The sequence below is a fragment of the Phacochoerus africanus genome, chromosome 11, assembly GCF_016906955.1.
Source record: "Phacochoerus africanus isolate WHEZ1 chromosome 11, ROS_Pafr_v1, whole genome shotgun sequence".
Classification (NCBI taxonomy): domain Eukaryota; kingdom Metazoa; phylum Chordata; class Mammalia; order Artiodactyla; family Suidae; genus Phacochoerus; species Phacochoerus africanus.
In genome coordinates this window covers 20,293,741-20,309,022 of record NC_062554.1, presented here as the reverse complement: position 1 = coordinate 20,309,022, position 15,282 = coordinate 20,293,741, and the positions used below count along the sequence as shown (strand labels likewise).

The 15,282-nt window shown below is 47.3% G+C and overlaps 1 protein-coding gene across 2 annotated transcripts; it reads right to left on the bottom strand.

Annotated features, from left to right (window-relative positions):
- Positions 1-4,743: 4,743 nt before the first annotated feature.
- On the bottom strand, positions 4,744-14,620 carry PRSS23 (serine protease 23). 2 transcript variants are annotated; one of them, XM_047752815.1, is made up of 2 exons: positions 14,547-14,620; positions 4,744-6,298 (listed from the first exon to the last, which is right to left on the bottom strand). In XM_047752815.1, the coding sequence occupies exon 2, from the start codon at positions 6,292-6,294 to the stop codon at positions 5,149-5,151; it is 1,146 nt and encodes a 381-aa protein (XP_047608771.1). In that variant the 5' UTR covers positions 6,295-6,298; positions 14,547-14,620; the 3' UTR covers positions 4,744-5,148. The 2 variants fall into 2 exon arrangements, with proteins under 2 accessions (XP_047608771.1, XP_047608772.1); XM_047752816.1 differs by lacking the exon at positions 14,547-14,620 and adding an exon at positions 14,053-14,197.
- Between the last annotated feature and the right edge of the window lie 662 nt (positions 14,621-15,282).

Genomic DNA, 15,282 nt, shown 5'->3' with positions numbered 1-15,282 from the left:
CAAAGATCTATATTTTCCTCAAAAATGAGCCATTTGAAAAAAATATGGACTTGAACTCAATTCACAAATGTTAATATTGGGATGTGTAGACTCAAGTGTAATCATTATAATGTTTTATCCTTTCACACCATGAGTATTATAAATAATTGGATTTTTGAGTCAAATTTTTTTATGAGTGAATCTCCAAAACATTTTACATTTTGAGTCCTCAGATGAATGCACATGAAGAGGATGTGGGACTTTAAACAGCTTGAAAAACTTAATGAGGCATAAAGAAGCTGATCAAAAAAGAGGGGGGGTGGAATTGAATGAGTTCTTTCTAAAATTCCATTATAGTCAATCATCAAACACATTTTCCCCATGAGGACAGAGAAAACTGGTGGCATTTCTGTGGGATCTTCTAACTCTATGTTTGGCTTGTCTGACAAATATCATGTCACTTCTAAGGGATAGTGTCCTTATGTCCAAGCAAGTCTTATCCACGGAGAATATTAGTCATGCTTGTGTTATATGGGTTTACCAAACATGGCATTTTCCATCAGGGGACTGTGTGTAAAGCAGTATTAATAATCCCAGAAAAGAAATGCACTAACCACCAGGACACTCTAACTCAAAGCTTTATTAAAATGTGAGAGGAACAATCAATTAGGTCAGTTTATAAAGTGGCAATTCCATGTCACTGACGCCAAGATATACTGGTTGACAAGGTAGTTCCTGATCCTTTCCATTTTGAGGGGTTGCGCATCGGTCATGACAACAGTGACTTCAAAAGGAGAAGACACAGGGACACTCAAGCACAGGAATGTGTCTCATCTGTTTCTGCAGCTCATGTGGTCACAATGCGTGGCACCAAGAAGGGCTTATTGCTGAATGAATAATTGAATGGCTGGATAATTGCAGGGATGAGGGAATAGGCAGAGCTGGAGCTTGGGCCATAGGAGAGGCTTGAAATGTATTCAGTACAACTTGCTGGAGGCCAGGTTGTATGACTGGGGAGCCATGGAGGATAAACCTGACCACCATATTGGACGGGTGGGAGATCCAAGGCTAAGAAAATTTAACTTTATCCTAGAGGCCAGAGTCTAGTCAACAGGTCCAATCGGGGGTGGAGGGTGTGTGTGTGGCATAATCAGGTCTTTGGGAACATGACTTGGGCAGCTGTGGGTGAGCTGGGAGGCTCCAGTTTGCAGTCTTCTGTGATAGTTTAAAGCAAAGAGGGTAAGGGCCAGCGTCAGGGCGGTGGCAGAGGAACTAGAGAGAAGGAGATGGACAGCACCTCTGGAAGACAGGTTGCCTGAGTGATCACATGTGAGAAGTGGGGAAGGAAGACGTCTCCGGAACACAGGCCAAGTCGTAATGGACATCCACTCATGTTCTCACCACTTATTTCCTGTGATAGACCGTGGGCTAGACCACGGAAGATGTAGGGAAGAACAGGACTCAGCCCCTGTTCTTACAAGGCTGATGGTCCAGGAGGAGAGACAGACACAGAAATAGCAACAGCCGTGTAATAGGTTCCGGAACAGGTTAGCATATGTACAAGGCACCACCAGAGTTTATTCTGGAATATGTTTGGACGCAGGACTATCCAAGCGCAAGTAATTCTGAGTCGCGGTATTACAGGTTATGTAGAGCTCCTGGGCTCGTTCGTTCAATCATTCATTTGAAAAACATTATGTATCCAGAACCTATGTGCCAACCATTGATCTAAGGGTGAAGATACGGCAGATGAAAGTCCCCGCCTTCAGGAAATGAGAGTCTAGGGGCGGAAGACAAAAAAGAAACATTAACATGACACAGAGGATGTAGGATACTGAGTAGCACTAAGCAGAGACGGTAGAGCAGGGAAGGGAAGTTAGACTTGTCTGAGGAGGGGCTGGGGAGGGGGCTGGGGAGGGTGGGCCTTTTAGAGAGGAAGGTCCCGGATGGCCTTGCGGGGAGGACAGCTCAGTGGATGGCAAGGCTGGACCACGGTTCCCACGGCTGCTGCTCCATCTCCAGCGCCTTGCTCTGTGTATTTCATTTTCTGCCCCTCTCCCCATCCTCTCCAATGCAAACACTTGGGCCTTGCTTCACTGGATTGGAACTCGATGCTTCTCGAAACTGTCCTCGCTCTTTATGGAAGAGACTGCCTTAGTCCTTTTAAAGTCTGAAGATGAGTGGCCGTGATAAATCAAGACCAGGAAGGCTCTTGGTATTTTTACACAGTCGATACGCACACACATACCAAACCGAAGAGTCACCCCGCGCTTTCCACCCCTGGAGAACATGGGGCGGGGCGGGAGGGGATGGCTGTGGGCCTCCCTGAGCCCCTGTTTTCGTGGCCCTTGGACTCCCCCAGGGGAACGTGTGGCCCTGAGTTCTCGCACTTTCTGAGGGAAGAGCTATCCCAAGGCTCCAGGGAGGATTCAGTGAATCCAGCAGTCATCACAGGCATCGAGGGCGCAGAGCCTGCGCTCATGCGGGGGGCGGGGGGTGGGGGGTGGGGGGTGGGGTGGGCACTGAGATGTCCCAGGCGAGCTTCTGCTTGGGGGACAGACGACTCCTCCCTGGTCCTCTTCCCGCCGCTGGCTGCTTTGCCCACTGCAGCCAGAGGTACATCCTAAACACGACCTCTTCCTTTCCCACCCCTTTGCCCACCACCCTCCCCTATTTGGTTTCAGATTTTTTTCTCCTGGCTTCTGGGAGGCCACATTTTCCTGATTTCCCTAGAAAAGACCAAAAAAAAAAAGCCGAAACCGTGCTTTGTTACCCCTGAAAAGGTGAACATGCTAAACTATCTTGTATCCTTACAATTCTAGGAGGTATGTTCTATATAGCTGGTGGTGCTATTCTTAAATTACATCTACTTGTGAACTAAATACAGTGTTATTTTAATTTCGTGCCGTTGCCCACCCTTGTCGAGTTTCAACATAGTGAAAAATCAAAATCAAGAAATCACAGGGTTTCAAAAAAGGAGTATCTATTTTAAAAGAAACCACTTCTTGTCTAGGTGTCCAGCAAGCTTCCCTTAGCGCCAAGCAAAGACCAAAACAAAACCCCCAAATATCAGACTTAAGAGATGGCAACCTCTCGTCGTCCTCAGGCTAGATGCCTATTAGCTTCCAAAGCATATTGTAGTGCAACTCTGAAAATTCCTGGCGGCCCTGCCTCTCTGCTATGCATAATATTTCTTACGTGATTTGAAGAAGGCTCTGTGGTTGTACCCTCTTGCGTCCTTTGTTGGGATCATTCTTCGGAAAAGCTCAAGGAACTCAAGCCAGAAGTTACCCAGAGAAGGTTTAAGCCTCAGTATTGTATTGCAAAGTTCTCCCAAATACATGGTCACAATGCAGGCTGGAATTGCCAGGGATGCAAAGCATACCAAATCAGTGACTTGTAATTCATTTGCTTCTTTTCTCTACTGATACATTTTGAAAGAAGTGCTCAGGCTGAGAGGCATAAAATAAAAACACAAAAGAAGTCCAAGTCTTCTCTTTATGTACTGTGAGGATCATATTGATAAAACATTCAGAAAGGCATTTGTGGCCGTGATGATTCCGATCCATTTTTCATCCCCAATTTTCATTTTTACTCTTGTACTTGATTACGTGTGCCTGTGCCTAGAGTATTCCAGTAAAAGCAGCCCTTTTAAAGCTAGTTTTTCTAAGAAAAAACAAAAACCAAAAAACAAAAACAACCATATTGGTTTTTCTTAAAGCACTTTCCAAATATTTTTACTATAAAATAAGTAAAGTAAGAGAGAAAAATGTCCAAATTGCACAAGTACACAGCTCCCTGAAAGCACACTTAAAACCATGCAGAATAATTTTGATTAAGCTGTAAGACTGTGCCAGGCTCCAAACAAGTGGTTATTCTGTTGTGACATCTGCCAAGCAATGCATCCATTGTTCTCTGGAATTTAATTCATTTTAAATTACTCCATCCAAATGATAAAACATGAGATGTGCTACACTCCAGGGGTAAAATACAATGATTGTTTTTAGTGGGACCACAACTGTTAGCTGGGAAGCAATACAGCCTGTTCTAATTAGGCCCTGATTATTGTCTTCTGGAAAACAGCTAGTTCAAGAAATGTGAGTGAAATCCTGTTAAATGGAAGGATTGGCATAAACCATCTTGCCTACTCTGGTATGATGGCAAAGCTGGCAGAGCCGCCTGCAAAATCTTCCCCAAAAGTAAAGAGCAACACCCTTCAGAAGAAAAATTATTTCAAAGCTGGGACACTGATTTACTGTAAGATATAGTTTGATCGGAGTTCCCATTGTGGCGCAGCAGAAATGAATCTGACTAGTAACCATGAGGTGGTGGGTTTGATCCCTGGCCTTGCTCAGTGGGTTAAGGATCTGACGTTGCTGTGAGCTATGGTGTAGGTCGAAGACATGGCTCAGATCCTGCATTGCTCTGGCTGTAGTGTAGGCCAGTAGCTGCAGCTCTGATTACACCCCTAGCCTGGGAAATGCCATATGCTGCAGGTGCGCCCCTAAAAAGCAAAAAAAAAAAAAAAAAGATAGTTTGATCTGTGTACCAATATAGTCTACAAATTATTTCACTGATCCAGGACTACTGTGCAAATGCCCCCAAATTCAAAATATGATAACTGCCTGTCTAAAAAGTACTGTGAATGTTCCTAAGAGTTGTATTGGGTGGGAAAACTGCTATCTGAAAACCCTGATGAGTAGGCACTAAACAAAACAAAACAAAAAGATAAATCTCAGGAGAAAATACACACGTACACACATGTAAGAATTTATCTCCCGTAGGCCAGGGATTTAATATAAACTTCAGAAACAAGTTCAGGTGAAATAAAAATCAAGGTTCTCAAAAAGTGAAAGATTAACTTAATCACTAAATCTTCTCCATTGCCCCAAACATCAGCATGTTTTTTTTTTAATATCTATGCAAAAGTATGCCTCCAAACTGCTTACATGATATATGATCCACAAACCAGTTTTCAAATGATACGGCCAGTTATCTTGCAGTTAAAAAAAATTAGGTAGAAGATATCATAACACAGTTCACACATGCACGCGTGCACACACATACACACACACACACACCCCACCCACACACCCCAATGACAAAATCTGGCCTCTCCTAATATAAATACAGGAAGACCATGAAATGCAACCAGGAAGGAACACCACGTCACCCCTCCCTACAATCCAGATAGTTTCCTTTAATCCAGTAGCAAATCTGGGCATATTTGAGAGGGGTGATTCTAACGGCCACGTTGAAATCCTGTGGAGAACCATTCATGTCTACCCACTGGTGCCCAGAAAAGATGCCAATAATTTTTCGCTCCCACTTCTGCTGCTGTCTCTTCCACATCCTCACGTAGACCCCGGACCCGCTGGCCCCGGGCTGGGCGTCACACTGCTGGTAGAGCAGGTCATAGGTCTCGTCTTTGACGTCACAGAAGCGGTACACCAGGTTGCCCGGTCGGTCATTGTCATAACCCGAGAAGTGGATTCTGCCCCCCGGCAGCTGCTTGGCGGGAGGGCTCACCCCAATCTTCATGAACTTTCTCTTGTGGGGTTTTTTGAGTTCCAGGAGGGCATAGTCGTAATCCATGCCAATGTCATTGGCATTGCCCTTGATCCAGCCCTTGGGCACGTGGGTGCGCTTCACTCGGATCCACTGAAATTTCATCTTCTCGGGCACCGCCAAGCTCGCGTTGTTGGCTCCTCGACCACCGTCTTTAAACTTGGGCTTCAGGAAGCCCACTCGGAGTTTCTGGGTTCCTTTCACGTAGGTTTTCCCATCATGTATGCAGTGGGCAGCCGTGAGGACGTGCTTCTCGGCCACCAGGGTGCCGGTGCAGCCCGTAGATAACTTCACCGATGTTGAGAAGGGGTAGTTAAGCAGGAAGTCCTTCCCAAAAATGCTGAATCTGCTGTCATAGCCATAAATCTGCCGCTTCCTTCGAGACTTTCCCGAGGCCTCGCCTTCGCCACTTCTGAGGACGTAGATGCCCACCTGCGTCTCGGTGCGGCTGCCGTTGGCGTAGAGGGTTTCATAAGACAGGTACTGCTTGACCTCTTCGTAAGTGGGCAGGGGCGTTCCCTTATGACACTGGGGTCCACACGAGGAGGACACTTCCAATTTGGCTTCGGCCCCAAAGTCCGGCTTGGCCAAGTTGAAGGTGGACTGGGGCAAGACCACGGGGAGGCGGTAAGCAGGCCAGGTGGGTTTCCAGTGGGCACTGTAGGGACTCACCTGCCCCACAGCACAGAGGAGGACGAGGAAGAGGAGGGCGAAGAGGAGCCCTGGAGTCCCCGCCATGCCGAGCATCACCCTGTAGGCAAAAAGACAAGCAGGTCAGGAGGGCCAGGGGCCACACACTCCTTTGCTGCAGAAGTGGCCGAGGAGTGCCTGCCATGGTTTTAAGCCTGTGACACCTCCTCAGGGATCAGGGTATGGAGCAGAATCCTTAGGTAATGGTCTCACTTACAATGCAAGGGCTTGACCTTCTTAGTTCCTGTGGCTGGGTGCCCAAAATGGAACGGAGTGTTCATTCCCCTTGATGTTTTAAGATGCCCCTGACACTGGGCAGCGTGCATGGGGTCATCAATCCCCAGACGAACTGCGTGACCAGCCTCGGTGTTGGGGAACCGTGAGCCTTCTTCGTGCTCCATCCTTTGATTCTCCCTCCCCCTCCTCTCCCACCTCCCGGGTCCCCCTGCCTTTCTTTCCTTCCTTCCTTCCCCTCATTCTCAGTACAGCGTGGACTTGGAAAATTTTTCAGCATAACTTGCTCATCTAGAGGGTAAATTTAAATCACACAGGTCGTTGAGTGACCAAGGCATCAAGGTAGGCAGGCTCCACGGCATCACACTTCCTGGACTCTGATCGCTTTTACATGGTGAGCAATTCAGAAGAAGCCATGAGACTTTTGTTTTGCTTTGAATTTAGAACAATTTTTTTTGTCTTTTGTCTTTTTAGGGCCACACCCGTGGCATATGGAGGTTTCCAGGAGAGGGGTCAAAGGGGAGCTGCAGCTGCCGGCTTATGCCACAGCCACAGCCATGCCAGATCTGAGCTGCATCTACAACCTATGCCACAGCTCATGGCAACACCAGATCCTTAACCCATTGAGCAAGGCCAGGGATCAACCTGCATCCTCATAGATACTAGCTGGGTCCTTAACCCGCTGAGCCATAACAAGAACTCCCTAGAACAATCTTGACTGTTATAAATCTGGTTCAAGCCAGGCCCCTGAGAAAACAAACTTTCCTTCTTTCTTTGGATTTTGTTGTAGACTACCAGGATCTTTGTCAAAGATCAGAAGCTCTAAGATTCCATTGAGTGTCACATTGTGACTATTATTACCGTTGGTTACTTTTTCAGGTCTGTGTATCTGTGTTCCCAGCAAGTCTAAATGCCTTTAATTAGGGCCTATGCTAGCACTCAACGAAGATGTATGGGAGTGGAGAGCTCATATGAATGGAAGACTGAATGAATGAATGAATGATTAGTGTGGCTCAAAAAATACGTCTTTTGCATGATGCATGCTGAGTGCCAGTGACAGAGATGTATGTGGATGATGCGGTTGCTCAGAGAAAGGGCATGAAATCTGGTTGTGAGGAGTAAGAACAGGGGAGGCATTCCAGGAAGCTGATGCCTGAGATGGGTGTTAAAGTTGAACAGAAATTAGGAGTTTCCACTGTAGCTCAGCAGGTTAGAATCCAACTAGTATCTATCCATGAGGATGCGGGTTCGAGCCTCGGCCTCACTCAGTGGGTTAGAGGCCCCGGCATTGCTGCAAGCTGTGGTGGAGGTCGAAGATGAGGCTCACATCTGGTGTTGCTGTGGCTGTGGTGTTGGCTGCCAGCGACAGCTCCAATTGGACCTCTAGCCTGGGAACCTCCATATGCTGAGGGTGTGGCCCTAAAAACACAAAAGACAAAAAAAAAAAGAGAGAGAGAGAGAGAAAAGAAAGAGGGAACAAGAGTCTGTGCAAGGGCACAGAGACAGGCAGCCATACGCGTCATTTCAGGAACGACACTTAGCAAAGATGGAACAGAGGCTGAGGTGGACAAGGGCCCGATTACACAGGGCACTGACGAAGGAGTTTGGAGTTTATCCTGAAAGGTATGTTTCAAGACCTGGCATGACCATCCCACAAGAGAAACAACAATAAAGACGACCAGAAGTACTTTTATAAATATTTAAGATCAATTGGCTCTGACTGGCTCTAAATCTTCTATTCAAGAGACGCTCACGGGGAGTGCCCTGGTGGCTCAGTGGTTTAAGGATCTGGTGTTGCCATTGGTGTAGCTTAGGCCACTGCTGTGGCTGGGGTTTGATCCCTGGCCCAGGAGCTTCCGGATGCTGTGGGCGTGGCAAAAAAAAGAGACGTCGACTTAGGCGGGTTAATTCCTTCACAATCGAGGATCCTAAAACAAAGACAGGGGGGTTAGGTTTTAAGAGGCTGGTAAAACCTAGAGCGAGTGGGAATTAGAAGAAACAGTTTCACTGTGCTCACTCTTCCTCTTTGAGACTACAGACCTGCTGGCCACTTTGGGGTGTCTTTTGCTTTATTTTATATAAAACTGGAAAGTCCTATCGATCTGATCTAGTCTAGTCTGGTCTAGCTGAGCCGCCAAGCCATAGTCCCAATATCCACACACTTTGCTTTTCAATGGTGTGCTTGCCCCACCCTGCTTTGGGATTTTTTTTTTTTTTCTTTTTGCTTGCTTCTGATCCCACTTCTCTCAGGTACAGGGCTGGAAAAGAAAAATGAAGCCCCAGACAAGCCAGTTCCTCGGGACTTCCTGATTCCATGAAAATGTTTCTTTCCATTTTCCCCACTGGGAAGGGTCCCTGGGTCATTTTGTGTGGAGGAAATACATCTTATTATTTCCCTAAATCCTTGCAATCCCGAGGGGCATGTGCATGGGCACACATATATGTTTGTATGTGTTGGCTGAGGGTATGGCCAGGACTCAAGGTTCTAAATGGGTGGGGCAGGGGACCCAGGGGGTGTGTTAGGTGTGGTGAAGGCAACACTTTAGCAGACTTGGGGGGGTGGCTCTGTGATTATTTCCATCTCCTGACCGAGGACCCAGCCCTTGGACGTACCTAGGTCCTGGACAGCCTTTTCTCTGTGGAAGTTACTGTCTAGGTAACTTAATGCCTCCCCGCAACCAGAATCCCTGGCAAATGTAATGGGTACTGGGATGAATCCTGTATCTCCCAGAGGGCTGCATCTTGGATGCCTACACACCACCTCTCCTCCCTTTGACTATAAAGTGGAGAACATTAATGCCTGCTAACAATTGAGCAACAGACATGCTAAGCCAAGTTTTACTTTGGCTTATCGTAAGGAAAAAAAAAAAAAACAAAACCCTGGAATCCAGAGGTCCGAGCTGCCAAGTATTCCTGTTTTTCAAAATAGGATTCTTGGGGGACAGAGAGGAGGAGATGAGATAGTATGATCTTATGTATCACCCTAAATTGTAGATATTTTCGAGGGGTGTGCAGAACAGTTAAAACATGCTCGTGTTATCATCGGGAACACACCTCTTCAAATCCCAAATCTGAAATGTGTCTGTTAATGGGATCCTAGGAGTACAGAGTGTGAATTATTTACTGCTGCAGAACAGTTCCAGTGGCACATGTGTTTAGCCTTATTCATTCGTCCAAACATTGAAACTGTCCCTTGGCAGAGTTGTCAGGGAAAAGGACCGCAGGAAAGAGTCTGACGGCAGTTCAAACACACTTTTAAAACTCCATCTAGGAATGTTGTCTTAATGAATTAGCCCCTTCTCAGACAAAATTGATTCTAATTTCACTTTTCCAAGTGCTTAGCCTGTACAGTAAACCCCTGTTTGAAAAATACTTTAAAGACCTTGAAGTATGCCACATTTCACAAGTGTCACCATGGCACGTCTTTTAAAAAATGTGTGCCTTTCAAAAAGAAAAAAAATGTTTTTAGAGGCCAGATGGTGAGTTAGTGGGTGTGGAGATAGGGGAACAAGTCTTTTCTGGGGGTGGAGGGGTGTGAGCGCTGGGCGGCCAGCTAGGCTCTCCTTGGCCACAGCTTCACTCCAGCCTTTCAACATACAGGACTGAACCTGTTCTCCAGCAAAATGCTGGGTGGCTATGCCAAGGACATTTGGGACCACTTACAAATCACAGGATGCTGTTAGAGAATGCTAAAGTGCCCACTGCAGAATATGACTAGCATATTAATAGTCTAGATAGAATATTACCTAGTAAATACTAGATACTATTACCAATCCAGAGTCCTTGCAGCTTAAATTCTGGTCATCTAGCCAGTTTGGGAGAATTCAGTCATCTAGAAGCAAAACTGCTAAACCAACAGGGCAGGGTGAAGCTCTAATCCCTTAGAAATAAACTTTTCAGATACCTCAAAAATATGAACTCTATTGGTTTAAAACATCCTTTACAAGTTCCCTATATTATTACTCCAACTCTATTCCTTACCTTTTGTGGTAAGACCTTATCTTTCTATCACGATTAAAGTTTCTATGTAACTGGTGAAAACTACAAAACTGGATTAAAAAAACCTGACACTTTACTTCAGATTTAGGAAGTAAAGCAGGTCAAATTATTCCAAATTGATTTGGTTTTTCAACACCTGATCAGAAATTGGAAGATAAAACTGTGTAGTCTCAGGTCCCCACCTGGGTTTAAAATGACAACTATATTAGTTACAGGCTTCATAAGATGCTCACTCCTTTACCACATGTGTGCTTAGGGTGGTTTAGAAATTGTTATGAACTGTGACCTGATGATCACTGTAGTCTTTTAGCTCTGCTCTTTCCAGGTCTAGGATTCTCCCATTTTATAATTTTCCAGGGTCGCAAGAGTCAGACACTATGTTGTTTGCAGATAGCATCTGCATTGTCATTTACTGCTCGGGAGCTCCTACTCGCAGAATTACAGAGGGTGGAAGCACAGGGGGAAAGGAAAAGGAAAATGTATCACGTTAATCTCTTGCCTGTCTGGGTGACAAGATTTCCCTTAACTGCAAAGGAAACAGAGGCTGCCAGCAGAGGGCAGCTTTCGAGAATGGAGTGGAGGCTGGCGGGGTGAGAATGTTCTTAGGAAAGTGTGCAGGGGGGTGGCGGTGGGAGTGGGGACACACCCTAACCCCACTTAGGGCCTTTCCTGAGACATTCACCCCTTGCCTTGGCCCCTTTCCCATTAATATCACACCGATGAGAACTGTGATGCTTTAACATTAGGATGGTGGCTTTGCATTAATTTCCCAATTCACCTGATACTAGGATAATTCCTCAGGAAGCAATTATTGTTTCCATTTTTATAAACTCTAGGCAAGCCTTCACCGTGCCCTTTTAAGTTGATTTAAACAAACACTCTAGGATGTAAACAGGTGTAATGAAAACATTCTTAATCTCGCTACTAGAAAGGTAACTAATGGATCACATAACTTTTCATTCTCTCCTGCCTTGACAAATGAATTACCTTATCCTGGCAGTACTATCTGGAAAACTCACACCTTAAACAGGGACTAAAGATTTCCAAATCTTATTCTTAGGAAGAAAATTCAGGTCTACATTTCATACCTAGGAATAATCCTTTACTGGATAAGGCGTTCTCAGATACATAATTATCTTTTAAAGTTCCCAACTGAGTATTTTCATGCATTACTTCACCTAAATGACAAAGCAGAATATTGTCATCGTGTTTAGCAATATGGAAACAGTATTCCTTTTCCAGCTCTCTATCTGACTCACAAGAGGGTTACACTTTCCATGGCCCATCATTCAACATGAGCCACTGTCCACTGTCTAAAGATATTTATACATTATGAAGATGCTGCTACTTCATAAGCCCACTAATAACCTTTCAGAGAAGGGACACTGCACATTATCAGATGCTCAAACAACAATCACTGCCTGGAGGCTGGGTCCTCGGATGGCTCTCTCCCAGTTTCTGCACCTTGAAAACTGCAACAACACAGGTCTCCTCAAGAGGGCAAGTGTTTGGAACAAAGATGTAATTCCTACAGCAAGCTAGTGCTGGCAGGGAGAATCTAATCTTTAGGATATAAGTTCCCTGTTGTACAATGTCTGAATTCCTATGACTGCTATAAACAGTAACGCCAGAACGAAACAGCAGGAAAGCTTGTGAGGATAAAAGCTTTGGACACCATTCGGAAGGATGGCAAAGGGTTTTTCCATGGAATCTGTGGCCAGGGATACTGAACAGAGAAATCAGGCTAATTCCTAAAGCAAATAGCTAAAAATGAACAAAGCTCTGGGAATACTCTGCAGCCAGGCTTGCTCTTATTTTCCTCTTAAAGGGAAACAAAGCTAATCACCTAATGGTTTAAGAATTACAGTCTTGTACAGGAAAGAAATGCAGGGCATTTGTAAATCCAGCTACACTAAACATAATCTTGTGGTCAAGTGAAGCTTAACTTCTCCTCTATCAGATTTTAGGCAAAGTGAACTACACTAGTGAGCCCGGGGCCAAACCTGGCAGCAGAACAAGAACAGAGTATAAAAAACTGTCAATGGTGAGACCATGAGAAGTGAATTCCCAGGAGTCAGGGGGCGTTATGCAGGAATAACGGCTGGTGGATTAAATCCTAAGAGATCTATGAGAAAAGATGTGCAGGAGGACCTGAGGCTCTTAAACACTGCAGACAAGGGCCAGTAATAATCTCAGACAGACTAATGGACACTTTGGCACGTATGCTACAGACAGAAACACACACCCACATTCACCTTCTATCTCCATAAATTGCCACTGTTACAAAAATGAGATCCATATTAGTTGCCTTAGAAAAATGCTTCCTTTCCCATCAAGGCACAGGAAAGCAGGACAAGTTATCTCTTGACTTAATTTAGGTTGGGTCAAATACAAGTGAAACAATTTATTCAGATGCAGATGGTGTGCATATGATCCCAAACACTTTCACAAGTACTATAGAGTGGCTTTTGTGGTAGTTCCTAAGTTCCTCTTCCCCACCCCACCTCCAATCCACTCCTGTCTTAACAGACTTCTTGAGAGATGCAGTTACACACAACTGTGACGCTGAAACAAGTACAATAAAGAGCCTGATATTAGTTTGGCATTCAGCTTTTGGCCACAGTTGACTTCAAACTATAAATTCAACTCCTTGCCACAGGGCCTTGTGATAACAATTCTAGCACTGGCCTACCTGCTCCTAAGGAGTGCACAGGGACGTCCTCAAGTTCAGTTTCAGGAGCTAAGAGAAGGTAGCCCTATGCCAAGACCAGTCCTGAACCAGGAGCTTTCCACCAGCCACAGGCTGTTTTTGAGGTCGCATGGGTGTCACCCAAAAAGCAATTAAACACACAGGATTTTTATCAGCTGCTCTCTCATGAGATGTTCAAAAGCAAACCTAATTTGTATTCTGCAGGGGAGTGGCAGTTTGCCTTCATCTAAATAATTCTCCTCTTCTTTTAAAACATGTCTTGAAACCTTTTTCGAACTCTTATTTAAAAGTTACCTTGTGATGAATATCCACAGGCTAAAGAAAAAATGCTTGCTTCCAGCAACTGTTTACAGTTGACAGTTTTCTAGGGAAGCGCAGGGTGATCAATTAATGAGCCAGAAAATAGCCTCCTCCCCAACCTGTTTGCGGCCCTCTGCTTGCTTGCCCAGGTGTGTTCACAATCACGTGCCCAAGGTTAAAAAAAATGAATGCTCAGATCTCGTCGGAATACGATATGCAACATTTCAGGGAAAAAAAGTGATGGTGTGTGTATGAGGTGAGGGTGTTGTCATTTTCCAGACGGACGACAGCGTGCCCAGAGTGGGCTCTTTCTCTCCTCCCACCCAAGCGTCCCAGATGGCAGCTGCAAAACTTTCTTGCCCCACCCGATCCACGGGCGACACAGTGAATCCAAATGCCCTGCAGCCCCGGCGTCTCTGGGGAGCTCCTGGTCCCAGCCCGCGAGCCCGGAGGGCGGCCAGGGCGAGGTCTGCGGTGCTCCCCGCACTTCGCGGTTCCTCCGCCCCGCGCGCACCAGCCCTTTGTCCGCAGCCCCCGCCCGGCTGCGCCCCCCCGCCCGCGCCCGCACTCACCCGCGCCGAGCCGCCCGCCCGGGCCCCGGCTCTCCGCGCCGCTCACACAGGTGTGGGCTCCGGGAGGGCGCGCGCAGCTCCCATGCCGGCTCCGCGGCGCGACCGAGTGCGACCGGGCGGGCGGACGAACAGTGCCGGCGGCCGGCGGGTCCGCCCCCCGCGCCTTCCGAGCCCGCCCGCCCCGCCTCCGGCCTCGGGAAAGCCGCGCGGCCGCCGCCCCCCCCGCCCCCCCGCGTGCGGCCCGCGCCCCCGCCTCTCGCCGCCCGTCGCGGGCCTGAGCCAGGCGAGCCGCCGGGAGGACGCGCTGCCGTGAGGCCCGGCGCAGGTGGCTCCCGCGGCGCTCTCTTGCCTGGTGCCGGCCTCTCCGCCGCCCCGGCTGAGGGCATCCCCTCCTGAGAGCGCCTGGGGCCTTTGCTGCCCTCAGGCCGCCGCCGGCTCTCAAAGACTAGGGGTCCCCAGAGTCGACAGCCCAGAACTGGGACCGCGGGCCACACCTGGTGCACGGGGACTCCTCCGCGAATTTGAAGAGCTGGAGAGAAACTCGTGCTCTCCCCACCCCACATGTACTGAGACTTTTCAAAGTTCTGAGGTGATGACTGAGTTCCTTCCGCTTCGCCCAGTCCCTCCGGGACCTCCAGGGAGCGGAAACCTGCATTCCAGTGGCAGGACCACCAGTGCTTTGCAGCCCCTGCAACTGCACCCAGTGCCGTGCGTGGAGCCTGGAGCGCGGCGGGGGCTTGGCAGCTCGAGTGGCGGCTGGATGGGGGACCCCTCCCCCAGCTCTTGATTGGGGCACCAGCGGGTGGAGCCACATCCTTGCCCAGGGGGGCCTGCTTCTGAGTCACTTCGAGGGGCCAAAGAGGGGTACAGATTATCACTCTTTCACAGGTAAGCCTGAATGGACAATTTGGGGGTCATAATGACTGACCCCAGTGCCCTTGAGGCCGCACTTTCCCTATCAAGTTCTTTAGCCTGCCTTTGTCCCGCAAAGCCTGCTCTCAAAAAGAGAGGGCCTAATGGGCTGTTTCACGCCTACCTGGTAATGACAGACCCAAGGTGCTTGTGTTTGCGATGGCGTTTAAATAGGAAAGCCCCAACACATGACACTGTGTGATGACTCTCAAATGTGAGGGCATAAGGGCAAAATTTTCTTACAGCTCCCCACTCTGGGCTTAAATGATTTTCCTTTAAAATGTTGCATCGCGGTGTATACTATATATAAACATAAAA